This window comes from Cervus canadensis, chromosome X (assembly GCF_019320065.1).
Source record: "Cervus canadensis isolate Bull #8, Minnesota chromosome X, ASM1932006v1, whole genome shotgun sequence".
Classification (NCBI taxonomy): domain Eukaryota; kingdom Metazoa; phylum Chordata; class Mammalia; order Artiodactyla; family Cervidae; genus Cervus; species Cervus canadensis.
In genome coordinates this window covers 118,706,194-118,730,149 of record NC_057419.1, presented here as the reverse complement: position 1 = coordinate 118,730,149, position 23,956 = coordinate 118,706,194, and the positions used below count along the sequence as shown (strand labels likewise).

The 23,956-nt window shown below is 39.0% G+C and overlaps 1 protein-coding gene across 1 annotated transcript; it reads right to left on the bottom strand.

Moving 5' to 3' along the window:
* LOC122435710 (fibrous sheath-interacting protein 2-like) lies at positions 1–23,659 on the bottom strand. The gene is made up of 8 exons (XM_043459837.1): positions 23,142–23,659; positions 12,482–12,643; positions 9,377–9,868; positions 8,134–8,234; positions 6,714–6,760; positions 4,604–4,647; positions 2,452–2,518; positions 1–146 (listed from the first exon to the last, which is right to left on the bottom strand). Exons 1-8 carry the CDS (start codon positions 23,187–23,189, stop codon positions 1–3), a joined length of 1,107 nt encoding a protein of 368 aa, XP_043315772.1. The 5' UTR covers positions 23,190–23,659.
* Positions 23,660–23,956: the final 297 nt, after the last annotated feature.

Genomic DNA, 23,956 nt, shown 5'->3' with positions numbered 1-23,956 from the left:
TCACTTTCTGTCCTGGTGAGGGGGTGAGGGTGAGGAAGGTTTCGGAACACTGGTGTTAGATCTTGAAAACACTTTCAAGAAAGCTGATGATATCTTCCTCATCATTTCAGACCCCTGTCTCGAAGAAGTATGGTGCTTTTCAAAGTCTGTGAACAACCAAAAGAGAAATGTGATCAGTTACCGGGCTTTCCAATTGCTATCAGGCCCAGGGAGTGATCATTTAGGATTCAGAAATAAGTAGTTATATAATAGCTTTTGTTTTTGAAAGTGTTTTCGCAAAGAGTATTTTGCTCCTTCTGACAGCCTTGGGAAGAAAGCAGGAGAAACCCAGTGAGGTCAGATGCCTTGTCTAAGGTCACGTGGGTAGCCTGATGAGCTAATTCCACACGAGAAGGTAACTTTCAACTCTCAACAGCACTGGTGTCCATTTCAAAATGTCCAGGCAAAAGCAGCTGTGCACTACAAAAGGCTATCGTTTCTCACTCACTCTGGGTACATTTTCAATTGTCTGACCCCCAGTGATCTGTTTGTTATGTGAGCTATACAGGACTTGTGTGGCCAATAAAAGTCTCCATTTGGACTCATTTTTCTATACCACTTGTCTTGTGCAAAGGGCTCTTAAAGCATCTCATAGTTTATGTTAACAAAATGATTGTTGTATCTGTAAAGACAGAAATGAGCATTTATCTTTGTTGCTGATACATTGTGATAGGATGTCATAAAAAGACACAGGGCAGTAAAGCACATACCTTCTTATTTCTAGTAAAAGACATGGTTCTCCTAGACCTCTTGCATTTCCTCAGTTTTTCTCTTTAGCAATATAACCTTAGGAACCTCAAGGATCTATGATTAAAACTAAGGTAGCAGATAGCAAATTTAACCCCAAATAAGGGGGGGGGATAGTTTAGCTCTTCAGATCAATAATGCAGTACTGGAATGTGCTGATAGCTTAAACAAAATAAGAAAAAACAAGAAATTAATAAGGAAAAAGCCAAAATTTGCAAAGGCAAAGGTAAAGGCTTGAATGGAGAGATCTCTTCTGAAAAAGTTAGACAAAGACTTAGTTACAGAATTCAAGCATATACTGCAAGACCACATTCTGAAAATCTTGAGGGGAAAAATAAAGCTTTGTTTCTGCAATTGTGGGTCTTGTTAAAAATGTAGATGCCTGGTCACCATTTCTAGGTCTCCTTCAAGACATTCTGCTGCTGCTTTGATCTGCTTTGTGGGCAGCACCATGGACTTCACTTGGTTGGTACTGGTCACTCTTGAAGAGAGAAATGTACCTGGGTGTTGGTGGCCAAAGTGGATGGGCCGTGACACATGCCAAGAGCTATGGAATGACACATCTTACCATGAACTGATTTTGATTGCCCCAAAATCCTATTTGTGAAAAATAAGCTGTAATGAGCCTGTGTTGGTCCCCTCTTTTTTGGTGGGTTTTCCTAAGCAGGTATGGTAATTTCAAATAAACTGTCCTCTGTGGGGAGCTTTACTACTTTGAGCACCTTAGCACAGGGTGAGCCATTTCTGCATTTCTTCCTCCAAAAGCCCTTAGCAGAGCAAAAATAGGTTATCTGAACTGCTTCTCAGTGAATTCCTCTAATGTGTAGAATGTAGGGATTGGGAGGAGGTGTCCCCATCAAACTGAAGTCACAGAAGAATGTGATTTTACTCTTTGACTGGACATGCTACTTGGAAACCTAGATGGGATCGTTTCTACTTATCACTGAACTCTGCAGGCAGTTCCTGGTCACTGGTTAGTTCTGAGATGTGATTCTGAGATGTGGCCCCTGTTTGGCAGGAAAAAGAATATGGGATAGAGCCTCAAGACCTGTGATGTTTGAGCCCTGGCTCAGCCACCTGCTGGCTGTGCCACCTCAGGCAGGTCATTTGCCTCCATTTTCTCCTCTCTGAGAGACACCTTCAAGACTTGCAAGGAAGCATGGTATGATAAGCTTTAGTGACTGTTACCTCATCAATATAATGGAAATGATGCTTCACAGGGTGGATGTGAGAAAAGCACTTAGCAGAATGCCTGTTACATGGCCGGTCCCTAATAAATGTTACTCCCAGTACCTGTTACCCCTTTGCTGTGAGGTTTGAGTCAGAGAACTGCATAATAACCTGCAAATTGCAATCTACATACATACTAAGGGAGAAGGAAATGGCAACCCACTCCAGTATTCTTGCCTGGAGAATCCCATGGACAAAGGAGCCTGGAAGGCTATAATCCATGGGGTAACAAAGAGTCAGACATGACTGAAAAACTCACATACACACACACACATACATACTAAGTCATATTTCATCCTCACATTGGTGGTGGGTGGGTGTGCTTCAAGGCAAGAGCCATTCAATGTGATGGGCAAGGGGGGTGAATGATCAAAACTCCTATGTTCAAAATGACATAATTGAGAGCTTCATTCTAAAATGATAAATTTGTTGTACCTGAAGTGTCATCGTTTGAGGAATATTGGCTGGTCAGGTTACTTCTGCGTTGATAGTGGGTGATAAACTGCCAAGACAAAGGTGTAACACTAGCTTAAGCCTCTGCCCTTTGATGGACAGCGAACACTAGAAACCCTGAAGGGAGCACAATCATTGTGGCATCGTACATAGTAATCTCACGGCCCCTCGGTCTCAAAGAATTATCTTCTGGGACTTTGGTTATCCCTAGGCACGACTTCTCATAATTCTTGCTAATTAGGACACCCAGGATTGGCCCCAGACTCAGACAAGGGCTGCCCCTGGCGGATAGTTTCAAGGGCTCACGTGTCCCAGGTCACAAAACAATGTCAGCCATGCTGCCCTTCGCCTCCTGGAGCTTGGAACAAATAAAACATTTTCGATCCTTCTCTGAGCAAAGATAATGATAGTGGAGGTCTTAAGGGAAGGAGGAGGAAAGGGGAGGTCCATTTTACTACCCCAATCTTCTTTGAAGCTCTGGAGCAAGAAAGTGGTAGTGTGAGGTTGCAGCAGCCTGGAGGGGGCAGGGCAGAGATGGTGGCCCAGGTGCTGGCTTTGCTCTGTGGATCTTCCTCACCCCCTGGAATGCAGAAGCAGCAGGGTCCCAGAAGGGCCTGCAATAGCCTGGGGGAGGTGGCTGGGCTGCAGGGTAGGTGTGCCATGATGAGGGCGGTTAAAAAGGATGGGGCAAATCAATGAAGGCAAGATGAGAGAAGCTCTCCACACCAACACCCATCGTTGGTGTGGAGAGCAGAGTATTAAGGTGAAAGTTTTGGATTTGAGGCAGTTTATGGATTACGATACTGAGGATAGGATACATAAACGGATAAACTGGAACAGAACAATCTAAGGAACTGGTTCTCAACGTTGGCTGCACAACACAACCATCTGGAGGAATATTACAAATAGGCATGCTTGGACTCCGCCCCAAATGAACAGGAATCCCTGAGGCTGAGGCAAGCATTGTTCTCTTTTCTAAGTTGCCTGGGTGACTCTAGTGTGAAGCCAGGTTGAGAATTCCTTATCTAAAGGAAGGAGGGGAAGGGGCAGATGCTACTAAATGGCCAGACACAAGTCCGTTAACTCAGTGGTTCTCAACACTGCCTGTTCATCAAAATCACCCAGGGTCCAGGCTGCAACCCAGACCAACTGAATCTGAATCTCTGGGGATGGGACGCTGGGTGTCAGTTGTTAAAGTTGATTGCAGGGTGCAGCCAGGGTTGAGAACCTCTGCTCCGGGTAATAGTTCCCACACAGGGCTGTCCATCTGCTTCATGGGGGTAGGAGTTGAGGCACTCCTGACTTAGTTGAAATTTGACTCTGATGGTGCTAAGGCTGTTCTTCTGACAAACATTTATTGAGCATCTACTTTATCTCAGTCCTGTGTTAGGTGCTGGGCATACAGTTATGAGTGAAAGAGACAAGCCCTTGCTGTCATGAAGCTTATACTCAAGTGAATCCTCTGCCAGAGGATGAGGGCAGGAATATTTGACAATTTTATTTACTGCTGAATCTCTAGCCCCTGACAAACAGTAGGCACTTCATAAATGTTGAATAAGTGACTAAATGGTGACCTAAGTGCTGTGAAGAAAATAATGCAGGATAAGGGGGATGGTTTGTGTTTATGTGTGTGTACACGCATGCTGGGGGATGGTTAAAGTGAACCAAGAGTAAAGCAAAAGTGATACAAAACAGAGAGGAGGATCTGTAGCTTCAGTGTCCTCAGAGACTTCCTAAGAGGGCTTTGGGTGGAGGGAATTTCCTGGGATCACACTAAGGAGTGGGCCAGATTTTTGGAGAGCTGCCTAGCAAGGGTGCCCTGCGAAGCAGTTGGAACCAGCGTTCATTTCCCTCAGCCAGTGCCCCTTCCTCTCTGAAGCATCTGTTCCCTTGCTGCCCCCACCAGGCCCTCCAGTTTCAGGGACTCACTCCTTGCGTGCCATTGCCCTCAGGTGCTAAGGGGCTTACTCTGTGCACTTACTCGGGGACAATGACTTCAACCAGGGGTTGGCCCCAACTGGGAGTGCTTCCTGAGGCCCCTCAAGGCACACCACACCCTTACTTTATGGCACTCCCTCATTTCTGTCAGGGTTCCACTGGCTCACAATGAGGGGAGCCAGTGAAAAATATTTACCTTAAGACTGCTCAAATTCTCCAGAGGTGGACATTCAAGACTCTCTGTGATCAAAACACAATATTGGAAAACAGTTATTTCTGAGACATGTATGCATTTTGGCACAAAAAATAACCTCAATAATTTCATCAGAGAATCGCAGAATCTAGGCAAGCAGAAGAAACCGAAAGAGGTGAGATCCTCAAATTCTGGGCACAGGTCTTAGGGAAGATGCCTCTAACATGCCAAGCTCATCCCATCTAGGGTCCCTTGTACCTACTGAACTCTGTGTGTGGGACCCTATGCTCCCAGATCTTCTTGTGGTCACTTCCTTCCCATGATTAAGATCTGATGTTTCTAGACTTCTTGGACCAAACTAGTCTAGCCAGTCATTCTATATCACTTGGGCTCTTTATTTTTTTCCATATTCATTCATGAATTTCACAAATATGTACTGAGTATCTCTGTGCTTCTTTTGTAGACACGTGGGGATACAGTGAACAGAGAAAAATCCCTGCCCTCATGGAACTAACATTCTAGGGAAGGGAGAGAGTCAATAAACAAATTTTTAAAAAAGCTTTCAGATGGTACAAATGCTAGGGATAAAATTAAAGCAGGGAGTGCTGGGGTGGCATTGGGGTTTCAGTTTTAAAGGAAAATGTTCAGGGAATTTTTTACTTCAAATATGATATTTCAGCAAAGATCTGAAGTAGATGAATGTTCATATGGCCGGAGTGGAGTGATTAAGAGGGATCATAAAGAGAGGTGGTCAGACAGGTCACCAGGAGGGGAGAGCGGAATCCAGACCATGCATGGCCTTGTAAGCCATTGTAAAGACCCTGGCTTTTATCCTAGGTGAAACGGGAAGTACTTATTCCTATCTAGAATTATTGTGTTTATGTGCTGTGCTCAGTCGCTCAGTCCTGTCCAACTCTTCACCACCCCAGAGGAAGCCCTATTGTGTTTATATCCCCTTCCCAATTAGAAGGAGGTAAAGACTTGGTCTCTAATTCGCAGCTGTATCTCCACAACTTAGAACAGTGTCCAGCCCGAAGAAAGTGCTCAGTGACTCTGTTGAATGTGAATGAATGCATGAACTGTACAGGTGCAATATTAAATATTACCATAGGACATAGGAACTAAGCGTGACTCATGCAGTGTAGTTGAAGAAAACTGACACTGAATTCAGATTTAGGAGACTTGGGATCTATATTCTGGCTGACAGTATGATGTTGGACAAGTCACTTCCCTACCCTGAACCTCAGTCTCTTCAGCTGTAAAATAAGGTTATACTAGCTACTTTCTGGCTCTGACAGCCTATGATTCCATAATACAGGAAACACACCAGTGATGCATCATCCTCTGACAACGACCTGTTTGTGGAATTCTGGCAAACTTACCTACATTCTGTGGTTCATCTTTTAATGAATGTTATTCCCACTCTCAAATGGAGAGGATATATTTCTTGAGTAACTTCTTGAGTGGGTGCAGGCTTGAAACAACCAAGGCCAACTCCAGCTCTGTAGTTGGAGTTTTCAGGCGATCTTTACAGTAAACATGATACCCCTACCTCAGTGCTGTCCCATTGTTAGAACCACATTGATCCTTTGAGCTTTAAAAGAATAGAGGCCGAAACTCAACTCATAAATATCTTAATGAGTCAGTTTTAACAGAGACAGAATTAAAGTGGGGTCCACCCTAGCCAGGATTTAATGTAAGCAAATAAATGTAGGTTTAATTTTTAGCTTTAAAAGCTTTTAAGTATATTTTACTAGGGCTAACCTAGTTATACAAAGCAAGCATACATTCTTAAAGAGATGATTAAATCCTAGTAGCATGGGCTGTAGTCTACATGTAGATGTGATAAACCTTTATTTCCTGGATATTTCCCACAGGATCATGGTAACTGTAAACTTATAGTCACACCACATACTTTTCACCACAATTATTAATGGAATCTTACTAGTGTTTCAGAAAAAACAAACTAGTTCATCAGACTAACTGGTTAACTGACTCAGTATTCCCCCAATTTAGATCAGCCTACTGGAAAACTCAGTATTCATCAATGCAATGAACCAACTCTCTTTTAAAATACAATCCAATTTAAAGTAAGAAAAAAAATCAATCCAACCTTCTGTAACTTTGGCACTTGGATCTGACAGACGTTCGTCATCAAAACTAAAGAAAAGATAGAAGACATTTCATTTTCTTTGTATTTTATATGAAGGAATGAATAATGATTAATGAATAATAATGACTGTTAAAGAACCATCTGTCCAAGTCTTTATTTATATAGATGCAAACCTGGAATGGTGTGTCTGTGAGTTCTCAAAAATGACAGCTACATTGACTTTGGTTTTATATGTTCCCACTTGTCTTATGCAGTGATACCAATAGTTGAGATTTGCCTGCAATACTAATTATGTATGTTAAGACAAGTGTGAGTGGAGATAAAGCCAGTGGTGGGCCAGGAGTGGGTGTCCTAAAATGGCATCGGATCAAAAAGAAGCCAGGTAGAAAAGAATATAGTTGGAACAGGGTTGATTTTCTTCCTTATGCCCTATTTCTCCCATGATACAAAGTGCTACTGTTCCGAACTTATTGTTACCAGCGGGGGGAGGGTGGGGTGAAGGGATGGTTAGGGTGGCTGGGATGGACATGTACACACTGCTGTATTTAAAACAGATAACCAACAAGGATGTACTGTATAGCACAGGGAACTCTGCTCAATGTTATGTGGCAGCCTGGATGGGAAGGGAGTTTGGGGGAGAATGGATACATGTATATGTATGGCTGAATCCCTTTGCTGTCTACCTGAAACTATTACAACATTGTTCATTGGTGATACCCCAATATAAAATAAAAAGTTTTTAAAAAATTAAAAAACAAAAACAGACTGGTACTGTTCCCAGTTTGTGAATATTCTTATAAACACAAGGGCAATTTCAGACATGGTTTGACTATTCTAGATAAACTATTAAGACTTCAGTGTACTTTGTCCCCCACTGTCCCTATAGATACCACATGGTCCAACCTTTCTCTTATGTTAGTCTCTTCCAACCTGGATGGTCTTATCTAAATCTTATCCATCATTTAAATCCCAACTCCAACTCTACTGCTTTTGAGAATTCTTCCCTGAGTGCTCTAATTTACATTGCCCCCTATGTCCTTGGGGTTCTTCTGACAGTGCCACCCTGCTGAGCATGTAGGTGCATACATGAACTAAGTGTGGGGACTGTTGACGCACAGCCTGTCTCCCAGATCCAAGAACCTAACACATTAAGGACTCAAAGTAACTATACTACAGATCACTGCTAGAAAGTAGATCCCAGGAGAAGAAAGTAGAGACCAGATAAATAGGAATAGGAGAGAAGGTGTGAAGGGAGGGCCCAGGAAGTAAACACAGAGGGGAGTTAGGGAAAGGAGTGAGGAGTGAAGCTAAACTGGCTTCCTCACAGGTTTACTTGAGGGGCTCATTCTTCCCATCAACATAATCTTCATTTCAGATTTCTATTTCCTTAGCCAACTAGTATTACTTTAACTGACTGTACCTAGAAAATGAAGGCAGATCTTCTTCATTATATGAAGATGCACTCATCATTCTATGGATGAAGTGATGTGTTGGTTCGGTGCTAGATCTCATTTCTGTTTCCTGGAAAAATACAAGACACAAAAGAGAGTTTATAATAAATAAAATATACCACATTTCCTTAGTTATCTATATAGTCAGCTTTTCTGACCAGGCACACTTTGGCCATGAAATTTCACATGACTTTCTAGTAAGTAAACAGATCCCAATACATAGAGTTTGTGTAAGGCTATTGACCTGATGAACTCCTGAACTGGCCAGAGTTATATCCCTGTGTTTTGTTTTTTCTGGTTCATTGCTGCTTCTGAGTTAATTGGAAAGAAGTGAAAGTGAAAGTCACTCAGTCATGTATGACTCTTTGCGACTCCATAGACTGTAGTCCATGGAATTCTCCAGGCCAGAATACTGGAGTGGGTAGCCCTTCCCTTCTCCAGAGAATCTTCCCAACCCAGGGATTGGACCCAGGTTTTCTGCAAATGGATAATCCATGGGATTGTCTTACTAGGAAATTCTAAATCATGTGTAATCCCCATACATATGAGTAAGGTACAATTTTTGGGGTAGGGCTAACCCAAGAGGTCAGTGAGGCCCAGATCATCACTAGAAGGGTACAGAACCAGGGATAAGAGCTGGAGTTTAAGGGCTGTTTACAGGGGGAATATTCAACATATTCAACTAATAAGCTGGATAAGTAATTTTTAAGAAGATAGTTGGTTAAAAACTTTCCCCAAAGTCACATAGCTACTAAGTGACAAAGCCAGAATTCAAACCCAGATAGGCTGAATTTGCATGAATGTTTTTACTCCCCTTCAAGTCCCTCTTCTGGTCCTGCCCACTGGAATGGAGTTGGAACACACAAAACTTCCAATGAATATTTACAGGTCAGTGTACAAAAAACCCCCACAACCTATCATTTAAAATAATTAGCTTGTGTTTCTCCTAACCAGTTTCCATTTTCTGTTTTTCTTGTCCTTCTAAATAGCCTAGGACTCTTTCCATGATGTTTTTCTTCAATTGAGGCTCCTGGCTTCATCTGTTAATCATTTCCCTTTTGTTGTAAATATCATCAGAGTTGGGAGAGACTACTTGGGATCCAGTTGATGCCCTTACCTTCCTACCCAATGTGTATTACTTGGACTAAGTTTGTTAAACTCTCTACCCTTTCTATAGAAACCTGGTCACTGATAGTTACATTTCTCACTTACGCTCAGTTGTGTCTTTTTCTCCCAAGGCGAGTTTGTGTCAGTCAAGCATTCTGAGGTAGTTACATCAGTGTTAGAAACAGTTCTCATTAGTGTCTGTTCAGATTCCATCTGTTTTGCCCGTGACCCTTCAGTAATTATAGTTACACTGGATTTGGGCTGACATTTTCCTACTGACAAAAGTTTTTTCAGACTGCATTTGCTAACTGGTGGCTTAGGGTGAGCCACTGTGCTGGTAGCGAGCTTCATGTCTTCTTTTACTTGATCTTCGAGTGAGTTTTCTGGAAATTCTTCTTCTTCTTTAACAACCTCTTGTAAAACAACTTCATCTTCATCAGAAGCTAAGCTTTCTTCTTTCCTTTCTAAATTTTCTTGACTAATATCATGAGTTATTAACCGAATGATAAGATCTTTTTTGCTTTGGACATCTTTTAAAAGCTCCACTTTGGTGATGTCGGGCTTTATTAAACTCTGAAATGAATTCCTACTAGAAGTCTGGAATTAAAGAGACAATGAATGTTAAAAAACAATCAGTTCAGTCATTTTTGCTGTGGTTCTATTGTATTAAATAGTAAGGCAACTTTCACATGGTTTCTATTTCAATGTAGTAAAATTATTTATCTTTAAGTGCCTTTTACTTGTATATTAGTCATATGTTTAAAAGAAAAAATAAATGAAAACCACAAGCAATACTTGCTCTTTTCTATAATCCTTTTTTGCATTCAAGATTAACAATCCAGTTCAAAGAAGAGACCCTAACTAAGGTTCCTCCTTTTGCTTCAAATTTTACATTTTACTCATCAAGAAATGCAAAATGCATACTTTAAGTACACTGTTTTCACCATTTGCTTTGAAAGTCTTATAAGAGATTTAGACACAATAACATGTTTTTCTGAACTTCTTACTAGGGAACTAACACACCAATCTAAATAAGAAATTTTCATGAAAAAGACAAAGTGTTGGCTGACCTGGATTTTTAAAACTGATGAATAATGGCAAAATTGTGAAGGACTTTGAATGTTCACTCCTCACCCCTCCCAACACCCTAATCCTTGGAACATATTTTCCAAAGGAAGCTTCAAAGAGTAAATTTTCATTCTCCTCACTTCCCTAGTCAAATGTTACTTTCCATTTTGCAATGTTAAAGACGGATTAAGGAAGAGACCATTACATTTAAACAAATAACTTTTCCCATTTCTGTAGCCTTTTGATGCCACAGAACTTTTAAGTTAATTTGAGTTATCAATCTTAGATCTTTCTGTAACACTGCAAACCAGATTTTCAGATAAATGCTGCCTTAAAGGAATATCCTTTGTGCAAAACAAAATTAAAGAACTTCTGTAAGAAATGGAAATAATCAATTTTGGTTATCTGTGCTGGTGGAGGGAAAGGGGTCAAAAAAAAATTAAAAAGATCATTGTATATGGCTTTGGAATGTGGCATGGTATGAGCTTTAATAGGCATGTGTCTGGTGTATTAGGAAGTTTTGGTACCTCAAAATAGCAAATGAGGCCTGGCTTGAGGATTTCTGACAGAGTTGTCTGGGTTTTCTAAACCAATCTGTTCTTTCTGTAACCCTCATCCTCATCATGACACTGCTATTCAGATAGCTGGAAAGAATCAAAAACAACTGAAGCATGCTGCGCTATCTATGTCTACTTTCCTTAAGGCAACTTTCACTTCCCTTACGGTTAGCAGGGGTAGTTGTTTTGGATTAGCTATTCTCTTTCAAGTTCCTCTGGGCTATAAAGAGATAGTTAAACTACGGATAAAGGATGTAAGAGAAGAAAGCAGGTAACCAAGAAGAAGAACTGATGGGTATGTCTGCAGATGGTTAAGAAGTAATGACATAAGAATCATGTTCTATAGTTTAGACAGATTTTGTGCCCATTTATATTTACATGTAAATGAAGACTACTAAGTAAATGTTAATATAATTTTGAAAGCCCAGAGAGAAAAGGACATTTGGGAGCTAGAAAGGACCTTTATCTAGTCCAAGAAACTAAGGACCAAGGGGATTTTCATCAGTGTATGACAGTCTCAGTATTTGAAACAAAAAAAGTACCCATCAATGTACTCACTAGCTCTGAGACTTAGTTCAGTGAGTTGGAAAATGGTGTTAAGGAAAACATGCTCCTGGGCTTAGGCTCCAGGCAGGCTAGTTCCATAGAACTCTGCTCTGTTTGTGAGCCACAGGTGTGTGAGTGCACAGTGCAAGAGGCTCATTTACACCTAGGGACTTTGGTATTCAGTGAGAAAATGGGGTTTATCAGTGGAACTCTATCTCCTGGCAACACTGCCCCTAAGATCAGTAAACAGAACGAACTACTTTTTCAAATAGTTGCATTGTACTAAGGACAGCATTTTGGCAATTCAGATCCCCATTACTGAAGTACATTTGGAGCCCAAATATGGGACTGCAGAGAAACTAGTTCATAAAAACAGCAGCACGAAGACAACTCGATCCAGAACAAGGCTAGAATGGGAAAGAAACTTAGTTCGTGCTGAGGATGTATATAGAGAACTGGGAAACAAAGGGAACAAAAGTGAAATAAGAAGAAAACTCTGAAGAGCTTTTGGTCTAATGTTTGTTGATAAATGTTACTAAGTGAAAACAGTACTTCTGAGGAGCTTTAAGATTGAGGATTTCAATCCAATAGAGACTAGTTTAGCTGATATTCTAACTGGCCCTTTTGGACTCATATAGTACCATGACAATGTATATCCATTAAAAAGAACTGTGGTAACTGTCAGAATTGTATTTCCTCTGAGTTGCCAAATGAAAACTACAATTCCAATCAGCTCTGTTTGCTATTAAGGTGTTTCTCTGCATTCCCATTCTTCAAGAAATGGCAGTTCAGTTTGACTAGCTCCTGGAAACTAGCCTGCCACCTTTACATGGGCCACATTGCTGATGGGTTAGTCCCAGGAAAGCAGAGGATTGTACTGGAGGAATCAGGGTCCCTAATTCTACTGGGCTGGGCAAGAGAAAACTGACCAGACTTTACAAGTGCATTCCCACAGACCTCCCTGAAAAAGGAAATCACAGAAGGACAGACAGGTCTTACTAACTGCTCATTTCCTTTCACCACTGCCTTTTGCACTTACCTCTAAAGGCTTTACATTCAGTCGTCCCATCTGATCCAAAGAAACGCGTTTTTCTTTCTTTCTGTTTCCCGCAACAGGTATCTCAGTTGAGTAATTCTTCCCACTTATTGATGCTCTTCTCAATGTTTCAATGCTGTGTCCAGTTCTAACTAAACACTCCGTCTGTAGCTTGTCAAGAGATTGTGTTTTAATAGAAATGACCCCTAAGTGCTCTGCAACAATGTCGGGATCAATATTAATTGGTTGTTTGCCGAGGTGCGGAATTATCCTAACTGAAAGCTCCTCTTGCCTTAAACCTTGATCTAACCCTTTTTGCTCTAGTCCAGGTACTATTTTGATAGCATACTCATGCACCTTTTCAACAATTCGATCAATGTCCAAATCACCAAAGAGATTAGCACATGGATCTCCTGAGCTAATCATTTCTAATGGACAATTGGAAACTTTCCTGATAATTAAAGAAGCTACTTCTTTAGGAAAGATGTGGTTTGTATCTTTCATATCACGATAAAGTTCTTCATGTGTTCCAGATTGTTGTAGTACACAATTATAAACAGAATCAACCATCTGAGAAATCATTTCTATGCTTTCTGGATTTAAAAAGAATTCTTCAGGATTGGCGACTACAATAATGTTTTTTCTGGAAATTTCAGCTGTCACGGATTTTGTCAATTGAGATGCAATTTTATTTAACTCAGGCTTTGATAAGTTTTCAGCATCTTTGCTTGAGGCACTTGGCAACTTGACTAGTTTAGCCAAGAACAAGGCAATTGTTTCTTCTAAAAACCTGGCATCTAATACAGCCTCTTTTTTGGTGGGAGACTTTGACTTCAGATCATCAATAATCTTAGCCACTTTTTCCATAATTTTGACAGATTCTAGAACTAACTCTGAACTTGATGTTTCATCCTGTTCTTGAGGATGAAATTCGGAATTGGAAATTTCCTTCACCATTAAAAATCCTATTATATCAGAAAGGACATTGCTCTTACCCATTAAATCTTTGTACACTGAAATATGGGAGCCACAGTGCTTTAAAACAGTGCTATAAACAGAAGTAACTACTTTTTCAATAGTTGCACTATCTGTTAAAGATACAGTGGCTGACTCTATGACCTGTGGTACTACTGTAATATGACTTTTAGAGATATATTGTTGGAATGAACTTAAGATTTTTGAGCTTATTTCTTGCATTTTAGTGTTCAGAGGATTGTTTTGCTCCCTTTCTGCTTTTGGAAACATAGATAGAAGCTTTGACAAAAACTTCACAGCAATTTCTTCTATTATGCTAAAAGGCAGTTTGTAAGCCCGGGATGGTTGAGGCTGGGGAACTTCACTGGTTTGGATAACACCTCTAAGGATATTTTCAATAGTATTATCAATTTCTGTACACTGAAGTGGTGTTAATTCTCCAGAAAAATAGTTTTGTAACTGATTTCCAGTCACTTCCTGTACAACTAAATTAACTATGGCTTCTGAAAGGATTTTGCAACCACTGCTAATACACTTTCGTATGCTCTCTTGAGATCCAAATTGAGGCAAGAGATTATTATAAATAGTTTGAACCACTGATTGAATAATTTCTTCATCGTTAAGATGTAAGGATTTTACATACTGTATAATCATATCTTCATCTTTGGAGATCTCTCTTTTAACTGTACTTGCTAACTTCATTTGAAGGGAATCTAACTCTGTGTACAAATTATCTTCAGATATTTCTGTTTTAGCGTTGGCTACTGTTGAGAAAATTTTTGATAGAAGAGAAGAAATTATCCTTTCTAAAAATTCGTAAGGCAGCATTATGGTATATGGCGATGATGTTTGACATTCTTTGCAGGCTGTCTGGGCCATTTTATGGACCTTTTTCATAACTTTCTTAGATTCTAGGGGCAAACATTCTGAATCTGGAACCTCATCATAAAGTAGCAAGTTTAGCTGATACTGAAGAATTTCTTCTATTACTGCATTAGCTAGCCTTTTTGCTAATTTTTCAACATTAAAATTTATGTCCTCGCAGATGGAGTCTTGAGATCTATAATCCTGTAAGATATTGCATATAGAGGAGTGAACAATCTTATTGACCAACATTTTATCAATTGATGGTATTTTAGCCATAAAAGGTGTCTGATATGAAGAAGGTATTTTAGTTGTAGGTGCCATGTTATGTATGGGTGGTATAGTATCCATAATTACCTTTTTCTTGGAAGGTCTTTTAACCACAGACAGTTCGTTTTGCCTGAGAGGTGCTTTATGAACTGATGAAATGTTATCCTCAGATGGAAGGAACTTACTTCCTTGATCTTGGTTTAATACTTTAATTTGAGCATCCGAAAATTCCTTTAACAGGGAATCAATCAGTTTCATAGCCATGCCATAGAGCTCAGCTGGATTTACATCATTGGTTACATTTTGACATGCATCATATGTATCCAGTGAGGAAGAAAAAATCAGTTTGTTAACTATTTCAGAGATAACATCTTCTAAAAAGTTAGCAGGGAAAATCCTGGGTTTATTTTCTAGTAGGTTCTGAGGATTGTCCCATTTACGAGGTTGCCTTTGGATCTCACTCTCTTCCTCTTTTGCAGGAACATTTTCTTTAGCTGAATTCACTGAGGCAGGCTGGGCAAAATCCTTGCCACAAGCTTGAGTTACATATGCTGCATTTTCACCTAGAAGACTTGGGTAATTTAAATCATCCACTGGTCCTTGGAGAGATGTTTCTAAAACATTTCTGTAAATGCTTACAGGGACATTTTGGGCATGTTTAGAATGTAAGATCTGTTTGTCATTTGTAGCTGGGTAAGCTGGAGAATCCCTCCTCTTTTCTTGGATCTCTGTATTTCTCACCTTGGATTTCAGAGATGATAATTCAAGAGGTCTATCCCCTTTTCCTAATGAACTTCCTTTTTTCTTGTCACTCTTCTTTTTACCACATATTTCAAAACCTGGTTCCAGGACAACTTTGTTTTTTGTATCATCCATAGCTGGTGAAAGATGTTGGTATAGCTCATCACCTCGCCCTTTCTCATCTTTTCTAGCCATGCGGTCTTTCTTCTTGATTTCATTCTTTGTAAATGCTGTACCCAAATCCAGCCCCGGAGTATCTTTACTTTTCACACTGGTTGTTGTTGAAGTAAGTTTTGATATGTTCTCATCTTTTGCAGTTGAAGTTTCCTTTTTCTTTTCATCCCCTTTCTTTTTCTTTGCCATACCTCCAACTGCCTCTAATGCTATGGTAGTTACTTTGCTCTTCATAATACTACTTATATTAATACATATTGGCTGCTGGATGCTGCCTGTTTTCATTGATGTCTTCTCTTTGAAGTTCTCTTTTCCATTAACTGCTCTGCCATCTATTTCCGAAGTGTCCATTTTGTTTTTCAGTTCTGAGGTTAGAGGAATAAGTGTAGATGATCGTTCTAGTGAAGAAACTGGGTTCTCCTTCAAGCTTCTGTTTATCTTTGTAAAGGTTTTATATGGTAGGTGTTGAATTCTTTGCATGATGCTATCCACATCTAGAAATGAAAACAAGGTGGAAGACCAGCTTCCTGAAAATAGTGGCAGAATCTTGAAAGCAGAGATTGCCTTCTTGGTTAAAGCAGCAACCGTCTCTATAACAATGTTACTTCTATCATGTTTTTGAATATTTTTAGATCCATATATTTCTGTCACCTCATCATACACAGAATTACATACTTTATCAACTGTTTCTTTATCTACTGGTGGAAATGAAAACATTTTTTCAGCATTTGTTAGAACTTTAATTTCGCTTTTCCTAAATTCCCCTATCAGAACATTTGCAAATTTAATAGCCAGGCCCATGATACTTCTTTCCGATATCTCTTTGTCCTTAGGATTTTCAGCAATTCTTGGTAGAGTATAAAATTTGCGAACAAGGTCAATGACGACATCTTCCAAAAATGTAGCAGAGTATACAGAAGTCTGGGGGAAGGACTGTATTTTTTCTTTAATGGGATTCAAGAGTTCAGTGACATCATCATTTCTGGGTAAGTCACTGGGAAATGATTTTTCATCACATAGAAATGGTTGCAGATGGTGGTCCACAATTTCCTTCATAATGAAACCAGCTATTCTCCCAAGGAATGAGCCTCCTCTTTTGTATGTATCTTTCTGTACTTCATCTTCAAACTTAATTTTTTTAATAATATTGTTACATATAGAGTCAGCCAAGTCATCAATTGCCCCTAATTGCAAATTTTCCACATGTTCCTCTGCCTTGGCAAGTCTAATCTCATGTTCAGAAATTTCTGTTATAATATCATCAGTTAGTTTTGAAGCTGCATTCACAAACTCATAATCTGGTGGCACCTCTTCCTCGTTTGGCTCTATTTCAGTCTCAGGTGAAGGAAACATACGTGCCAGAAGCTTGTAAATCATATTTTCTAAAAGGGAACGAGGCAATACAGTAATGCATGATGGCAAGTCATGGCTATCATTGTTGATGGTGTTGAGTACATTTCTGATGATATTCTCCTCTTGGAGGAAGGAATACGAAGAAGTTGCTAATTTTCCTAAAACTAATGACTCCACCTGATAATCATAAATTTCTTCTAACAGAAGATGATATATTTTTTCCCCAAAACTAACAGCATCATTTTGTATAGCTCTATAAACATGAACCAGAGATTGATAATCATCTAATATTTTTTCATAAATAATATTAACAGTTTTTTTAACCATTTCTTTGTATCCTTCTGAAAAATAGAGATTTTCATGCAAGTGATCTGCAACTAAAATTTGTGAAGTGGTGAATTCCAGCACAATTGATTTTACTAATCTTGTAACAATATCTGTAACATTGGCTTTTGCTTTACATGGATTTTCAGTAGCCAAGACATATGAGAATATACAAAGAATTTTGCATAAAAGCTCAGAAATTACTTCCTCCAAAAAGACAGCTGAATTCACAATGAAGGATAATTCTCTTTGTTTAGGATCTATTGCTCTCTGCTGATAAATTTGCTCCATTGTACAAGGAAGAGTTTTATCTCCAGGTAAAAATGACTCAAGATGATGGTTAAATATTTCCCTTATTATATAACTTGCTGTTTTTGTTACAGGTATATTACTTATGCCTTTTTTGTCTTTCAAAAGAGACTGGTATAGCTTTAAATGAGAAATGTCAATATATATGGCATCAACCATAGCCTGGATATTGTTTTCTGAAATTACATTTTGTTTTTCACTTCCATCTTTAATGATGCATATTGCATGTTTAGAAATTATTGACATGATTTCATCAATCAGTCTCACAGCTGTGTTGTTGAAGTCTGACTGCAAAAAGTATGGGTCTTCTGCACTGCAGTTCAATAGATTTATCTGAGATAAAACCTGAGTTACTATTTTTTCCAAATGTGTATGTGACAATATGGTGGTATATGTCGTACAAGTCTGTCTTCGGAGTCTTAATGTATTGATTGCATAATGAACTCTCTTTATCAAAACATCAGCATTGAGTTTTGAATATGACTTGAAAGGCAGCTTTGCTATGAAATATGGAGGAATTTGGAAATCAAAAACTTCAGCCAGGATAATTTTAGTAAGCCTCTCAGCCAGTGTCTTGGTGTCACTGAAAAAGTCCTTATTAGATTCCAGTTCATATTCTTGTAAAACTTTTCTATATGCTGTATTGATAATTTTTATCACTATGTCTCTATCTACTGGTGGCAAACACAATTGTTCCTCAGCATTTTCTAGGGTACTAACTTGAACTTTTGAGAATTCTTCTGTTATCAAATATATGAATTTTTCGGCTGTTTCCAACAGTTCTTTTTCTGAATCTCTTAGTGATTTTGTTTGTACAATACCTAATGCTCTGTGGAATATTTTTCTTAAAACTCCAGAGATCACATCTTCCAAAAAGGCTGAGGGGTAAACACTGGCAAAAAAAGAATGTCCTCTTCTTGTACTATCAAAGTATCTATATGATGAAGTAAATGGCAACTTTCCATACAAAAATGGATGAAGATGTTGTTGGCAAATATTTTTAATGATAAAACTTGCTATTCTATCAATAAAAACATTGTCACTGCTTGTGATATCGTGCTCAATTGCTTCTTGAGACCCAGAGTTTTGCCCGATATTTCTGAGTGTGGAATCAACGAGACGCTGAACATCCTCCTCTGAATAAACAGATTCAGTTTCATCTTCATCTTTTGAAAATCGAATCTCATGTTGAGAAATTTTCATCCTAATATCACTGATTAACTTTGAAGAGATTTCACTGTGATTAATTTCTGATCTATCTTTTGGAGTTTCGCTGTATGGAACCATGTTAGATGCAGAAGGAAAGATTCTAGATAATAGTACTCTGATTATTTCTTCTAAAAATGTGTATGGCAGCAAAGTCTTATATGGAGGTAAATGCTGGCTTGGCTGGGTAGGTTTAGTGATGCCTCTAAAGACTTTCTGAATTATGTTCTCAGCTGTCAAAATAGTGTAGGAAGAAGCTGACAAATCTCCAGAAAACAGCGGATGAAAAAGATAATCAGATATAGCTGCTACAATTAAACTGGTGATATTTTCTGCAAAAATATCACTGTCTTTGAGGTCTTTACTATCAACAGCCAGCCCATGCTGTTTCAGAACATTCTTATAAACTGAATCGACAAGTTCATCCATGGTGTCTGTATCTACAGTGGGCAATGGCTGCTCTTGGTCATCATGAAGAATGCAGATTTTAGCCTTGTTAAAATGGTTGTTTATTGAGTTAACTATTTTTTGGGTCATTTTATCCAAATCATACTCCATGTTATATTTTGGATTGAAGACCTTTGATAATAGTCTGGCAACAATTTCTTCTACAAATGCATTAGGATAAAAGCTTATACCTAATGATGATGGCTTCTGGGGTCTGTGTGACCCTGTGACTTCACCGAGAACCTCTTTAACCATATTTGATATTTCATCCAATGGAGACGTTGAATGAGGTAAGCCCTCTTCAGACAAAAAGGGTTGAAGATGATTTTCAATAATCTCTTGAATAATAAGACTGGCCATTCGGTCAACCATAATTGGGCTTTGACTTTCTATACTTTTCTGTATTGACCCAAGTGAGTCAGACATCTGCAAAATATTATTATAAATAGACTCCACCATATTTTGAAGGTTTTGTTCTCTATATACACATTGATAATCATATTTAGTGAGCCAAATCTTATGCTTTGAAATGGTTAACAAAACTTTATTTATTATATAGGTGGATAGCTCATTAAAATCTGAAGTCTTTAAGTATTTACCTCCTAAGCATGAAGCCTCACTGGGTGATGGAATGAGCTGAGATAATAGTCTTCTGATGACATCTGCTAAAAATGAGTATGAGAGCATGGTGATATAGCCTGTTGAATGTTGACTTTGGTAATTAAGTTCACTTAGGTTGTTTTGAAGTTTCAGTAGTATATTTTCAGCTTTGAGAGGGTAATATGAATTAGGCATGAGCTTTCTTATAAAGCACAATGGGAGCTGGTAGTCTATACTGTTTTTCAATATGCCACTAGTTATCTGTTCTGCTACTGACATGGCAGCATATGCCAAATGATCACTACAGGTAACTTGCAATGTATAATCCCATAATACATCATTATAAACAGAGTCAACAATCTTACTAACAGTTTCTTTATAGACTGGTGGAAAACACATCTTTTCTTCAACGTCCCGTAAAACAGTGACTTGAGCGGTATTAAACTCATTCACCACACAGTTGATATCTAATATATTCATCTCGTTAAGCTGGGCTTCAGTGACATTCACATTTTTGCCCTGCACTGAGGTGGTGAGATTAAGAAAAATGTCCACAATTATTTCTTCCAGAAATGTGGCAGAGTACACGCCCGTGTTCATGCCTCCTGGATACTGTATGTTAAGAAAGGCTGTTGCCTTTTTATCTGGTCTTCGAAGAGGAGGTAGAAAAGGGAATTTTCCTGAAAATTGCTTACTGAATGGGGTTTGCATCTTGGAATGAATCACCCTAAGATTATTTGATGGTCCTGTCAGAGGTTTGCTATCATAACTCATGAATCGCACAGAGTTTTTACCCTGTTTTGATTCTTTTAATTCTGGCCTTTCTCCTTTGGGGAAACTGGGAGGTCTCTCACTTGTCCTGTATGTTAAATGTTTGTCTGTAACTGGTGGACTTCTGGGAGGTTGCTGTATACCGCATGACAATTTTTCCATTAAGGACTTTACCAAGCTGTGGGAAATAATATTAAGCATAGACTCTTGATCTATTTCTGCCAGATTTTCGAAAAGGTCTGGCATATCATATTCCTCAAATGGCAAGCCATAGTCCATTGTTAAGCCAGAATAATCATCTATTCTTTGAAGTGTGTTGAATAGTTGACGTTCTGTTGATATTTCGTCAGAAAAAGGACTATTCGTAAGGAAGTTGCTGGCTGTGCACTCTTCCAAGAGCATTCTAATAAGTTTCTCACACACAACATTCAGGAGAAAAGCTGATTTAGGGGAGAGCCCTAGGTTATTTCTAGGAATTCTATGACTTTGCGAGTTATTTGAAGATAAGAACATTTTTCTTGCTGTTTTACCAGAATCTGTATCCCAATTTGGGCATTCATCTGGCAAAAACAAATTGAAAACAATATTGAAAATTTTGTTGACTACTTCTTTGGATTCAGGAGATCTTAGGCTGCCAACCAGAGTGTTTAACTTACAAGCTAGAGAATTTAGTTTACTTTTCTGTATTAGTTGCTTAAGATGGTGAGTAGGAGCTGATTTCCAACCTTTGGCACATATCTGTCTTTTCATAGTTTTTGCTTTGTTGCAAACAAGCAAACGATGGCTTTTAGGTGTGGAGAGTGATTTGTTTTTTCCTTTGCTGTCAAGGTGATGATTTATTCCTATTTCTTTGGACAGAACATGGATCACTCCTATTAAGAGATCCTGAAAGAGATCGCTGAAATCAGCCACAGCTGCTTTTGGGCAATAAATATATTTTGCTTTCACAGAAGCCACTTTTGTAACATCTTCCTTTAATATGTCACTATTTAAAAGGATTTGAATAATGACCTCAGAAATGCTTAAAGCAAGTCCTCTGATAGAAATTGACCGATGCTCAAACACTTGGGAATGAACTAAAATAACCTCGCTACAAGTTGTGTCTTCATTTCCTAGTGATTTCTGTTTTGTTTCACCATCTTTGGTGCAATCAGAAATGCTTGAAATTATATAGGAAATAACCAGTTCAGTGAGATGTTCACAAAATTGATTAAGTGAAGAATCAGTGTTGATGCTTCTTAGAGGCTGTTTTGATTCATATTTTTTGCTTAGTAGTGTGGAACTAATAGATACTTTTTCATCAACAGGACCTTGAAACAGAAAACAGTGGTATTGTTTTAACATGCATTAAGGAACAATGTTGCTCATTCAAAATACTGGCAATATTTTATATATGAATTTCACTTTGGGTATACCTTACTCAAGAAATAGAAAAACCTAGTCAAGAAAGGAACTGAGTTTTCTTCAAATGTCTATTTCCCACCTGTGAAATCTTTACTTCTGCTGGGAAGCCCATTTAAAATTCAAATCTCGCTGGAAAGGGTGTGGAGAAAAGGGAACCCTCTTACACTGTTGGTGGGAATGCAAACTAGTACAGCCACTATGCAGAACAGTGTGGAGATTCCTCAAAAAACTGGAAATAGAACTGCCATATGACCCAGCGATCCCACTCCTGGGCATACACACCGAGGAAACCAGAACTGAAAGAGACACGTGTACCCCAATGTTCATCGCAGCACTGATTATAATAGCCAGGACATGGAAGCAACCTAGATGCCCATCAGCAGACGAATGGATAAGGAAGCTGTGGTACATATACACCATGGAATATTACTCAGCCACTAAAAAGAATTCATTTGAATCAGTTCTAATGAGATGGATGAGACTGGAGCCCATTTTACAGAGTGAAGTAAGCCAGAAAGATAAAGACCAATACAGTATACTAACGCATATATATGGAATTTAGAAAGATGGTAACGATAACCCTATATGCAAAACAGAAAAAGAGACACAGATGTACAGAACAGACTTTTAGACTCTGTGGGAGACGGCGAGGATGGGATGTTCTGAGAGAATAGCATTGAAACAAGTATACTATCAAGGGTGAAACAGATCACCAGCCCAGGCTGGATGCCTGAGACAAGTGCTCAGGGCTGGTGCACTGGGAAGACCCAGAGGGATGGGATGGGGAGGGAGGTGGGAGGGGGGATTGGGATGGGGAACACATGTAAATCCATGGCTGATTCATGTCAATGTATGGCAGAAACCACTACAATATTGTAAAGTAATTAGCCTCCAACTAATAAAAATAAATGGGAAAAACCCCCAAAATATCCCACTTTAAATTATGCCTATTTAATCTCATCTGTAGATAGGGAAAACTGAAAAACACTCCTCCATATAAAAATTATGCAAATGGGTAACATTTTTTCTTTTAGCATATTGCCCAGTTGAAAAACACACAGCTATACAGGTAGATAAACAGCCATCCCAAATCTAAGGCTATTTTCAGAGAAGTGGTGAATGTAGCTTCTTGCATGTGAGGGCTAAAAACAACACTCTTAACGCTGTCATTGACTTTTTTGCCCCTAAAATCATGCTATCTCTTTATAAGTCATCCCTCACTCACCTCTGGTTTCAAAGTTGTTGAAATGTGTGACCACTGATGTAGTAACATATCTTGCTACTAGGTGGACTTCATGTGGTCCCAGTTCCCGATCAGCAAAAGCAATGACTCCAGGCTCTTCAAGAGTTTTCTCTAACTTCAGGTACTTATTTTTCCACTTTTCCAGTAAAACGGAATCTTCTCCACTTGCCACAAGGCCTTTGTTTTCTTCTTCAGTTCCATAGCTGTTTCTTTTTTCCCATATTTTAAGCAGGCTTTTCTCATTCTTTAGTTGTTCAGATGTTAGGCAGTGAAGGCTTTCCTTTGATATAAAAAACGGCTTCATGGTTTCCGTATTTTCAGTAGTGTGTGATGTTTGATTTGAAAGGCCAAAACTTGTCAGCATGGTATTGACAATATCTTCTGCAGCTAAACATATTTTGAGTGGAGAAATGGTAGTCTGTATTTCATCTGGGTTAACAAGTGGTTTGAGGGGCTCATAGTGAAGCACTCTTTGATTTTCACCCTCTTCCGTTTCTCTGAAAGACATGGGGTGCTCTAGTGCTGCCCGTGCAGGGTCACTGGATTTCTGAGATGAAATTTGTGAGACAGTGTCTTCTGGGAGAGAGGAGTCTCCTTTCACAGCTTGATCAAAGTAGCTGAAGACGTGGGCTTCACTTCTAGAAGATGATGGTTTAAACTCTGATTCGAGCCCTTCCATTGGCTCTATGGTTTTAGTTGAATCTCCTATAGAGTAGCTGACACATGCAGGTACATCTAAGGAAGTCTTGTCCTTTATTTTCCTATCTTCCTCTGAATAAGACAACAAGCTGGAGATT

Excerpts from the sequence above, each read along its gene's own strand:
- LOC122435710 (XM_043459837.1), bottom strand. The coding sequence starts at position 23,189 with ATGTTACTACATCAGTGGTCACACATTTCAACAACTTTGAAACCAGAG. Across the intron at positions 8,235-9,376 it reads AGAAAAAGACACAACTGAGC|GAAACAGAAATGAGATCTAG; the intron begins GTAAGTGAGAAA and ends GTATTTTTCCAG. Across the intron at positions 147-2,451 it reads CTCAAACGATGACACTTCAG|ACTTTGAAAAGCACCATACT; the intron begins GTACAACAAATT and ends GGTTGTTCACAG.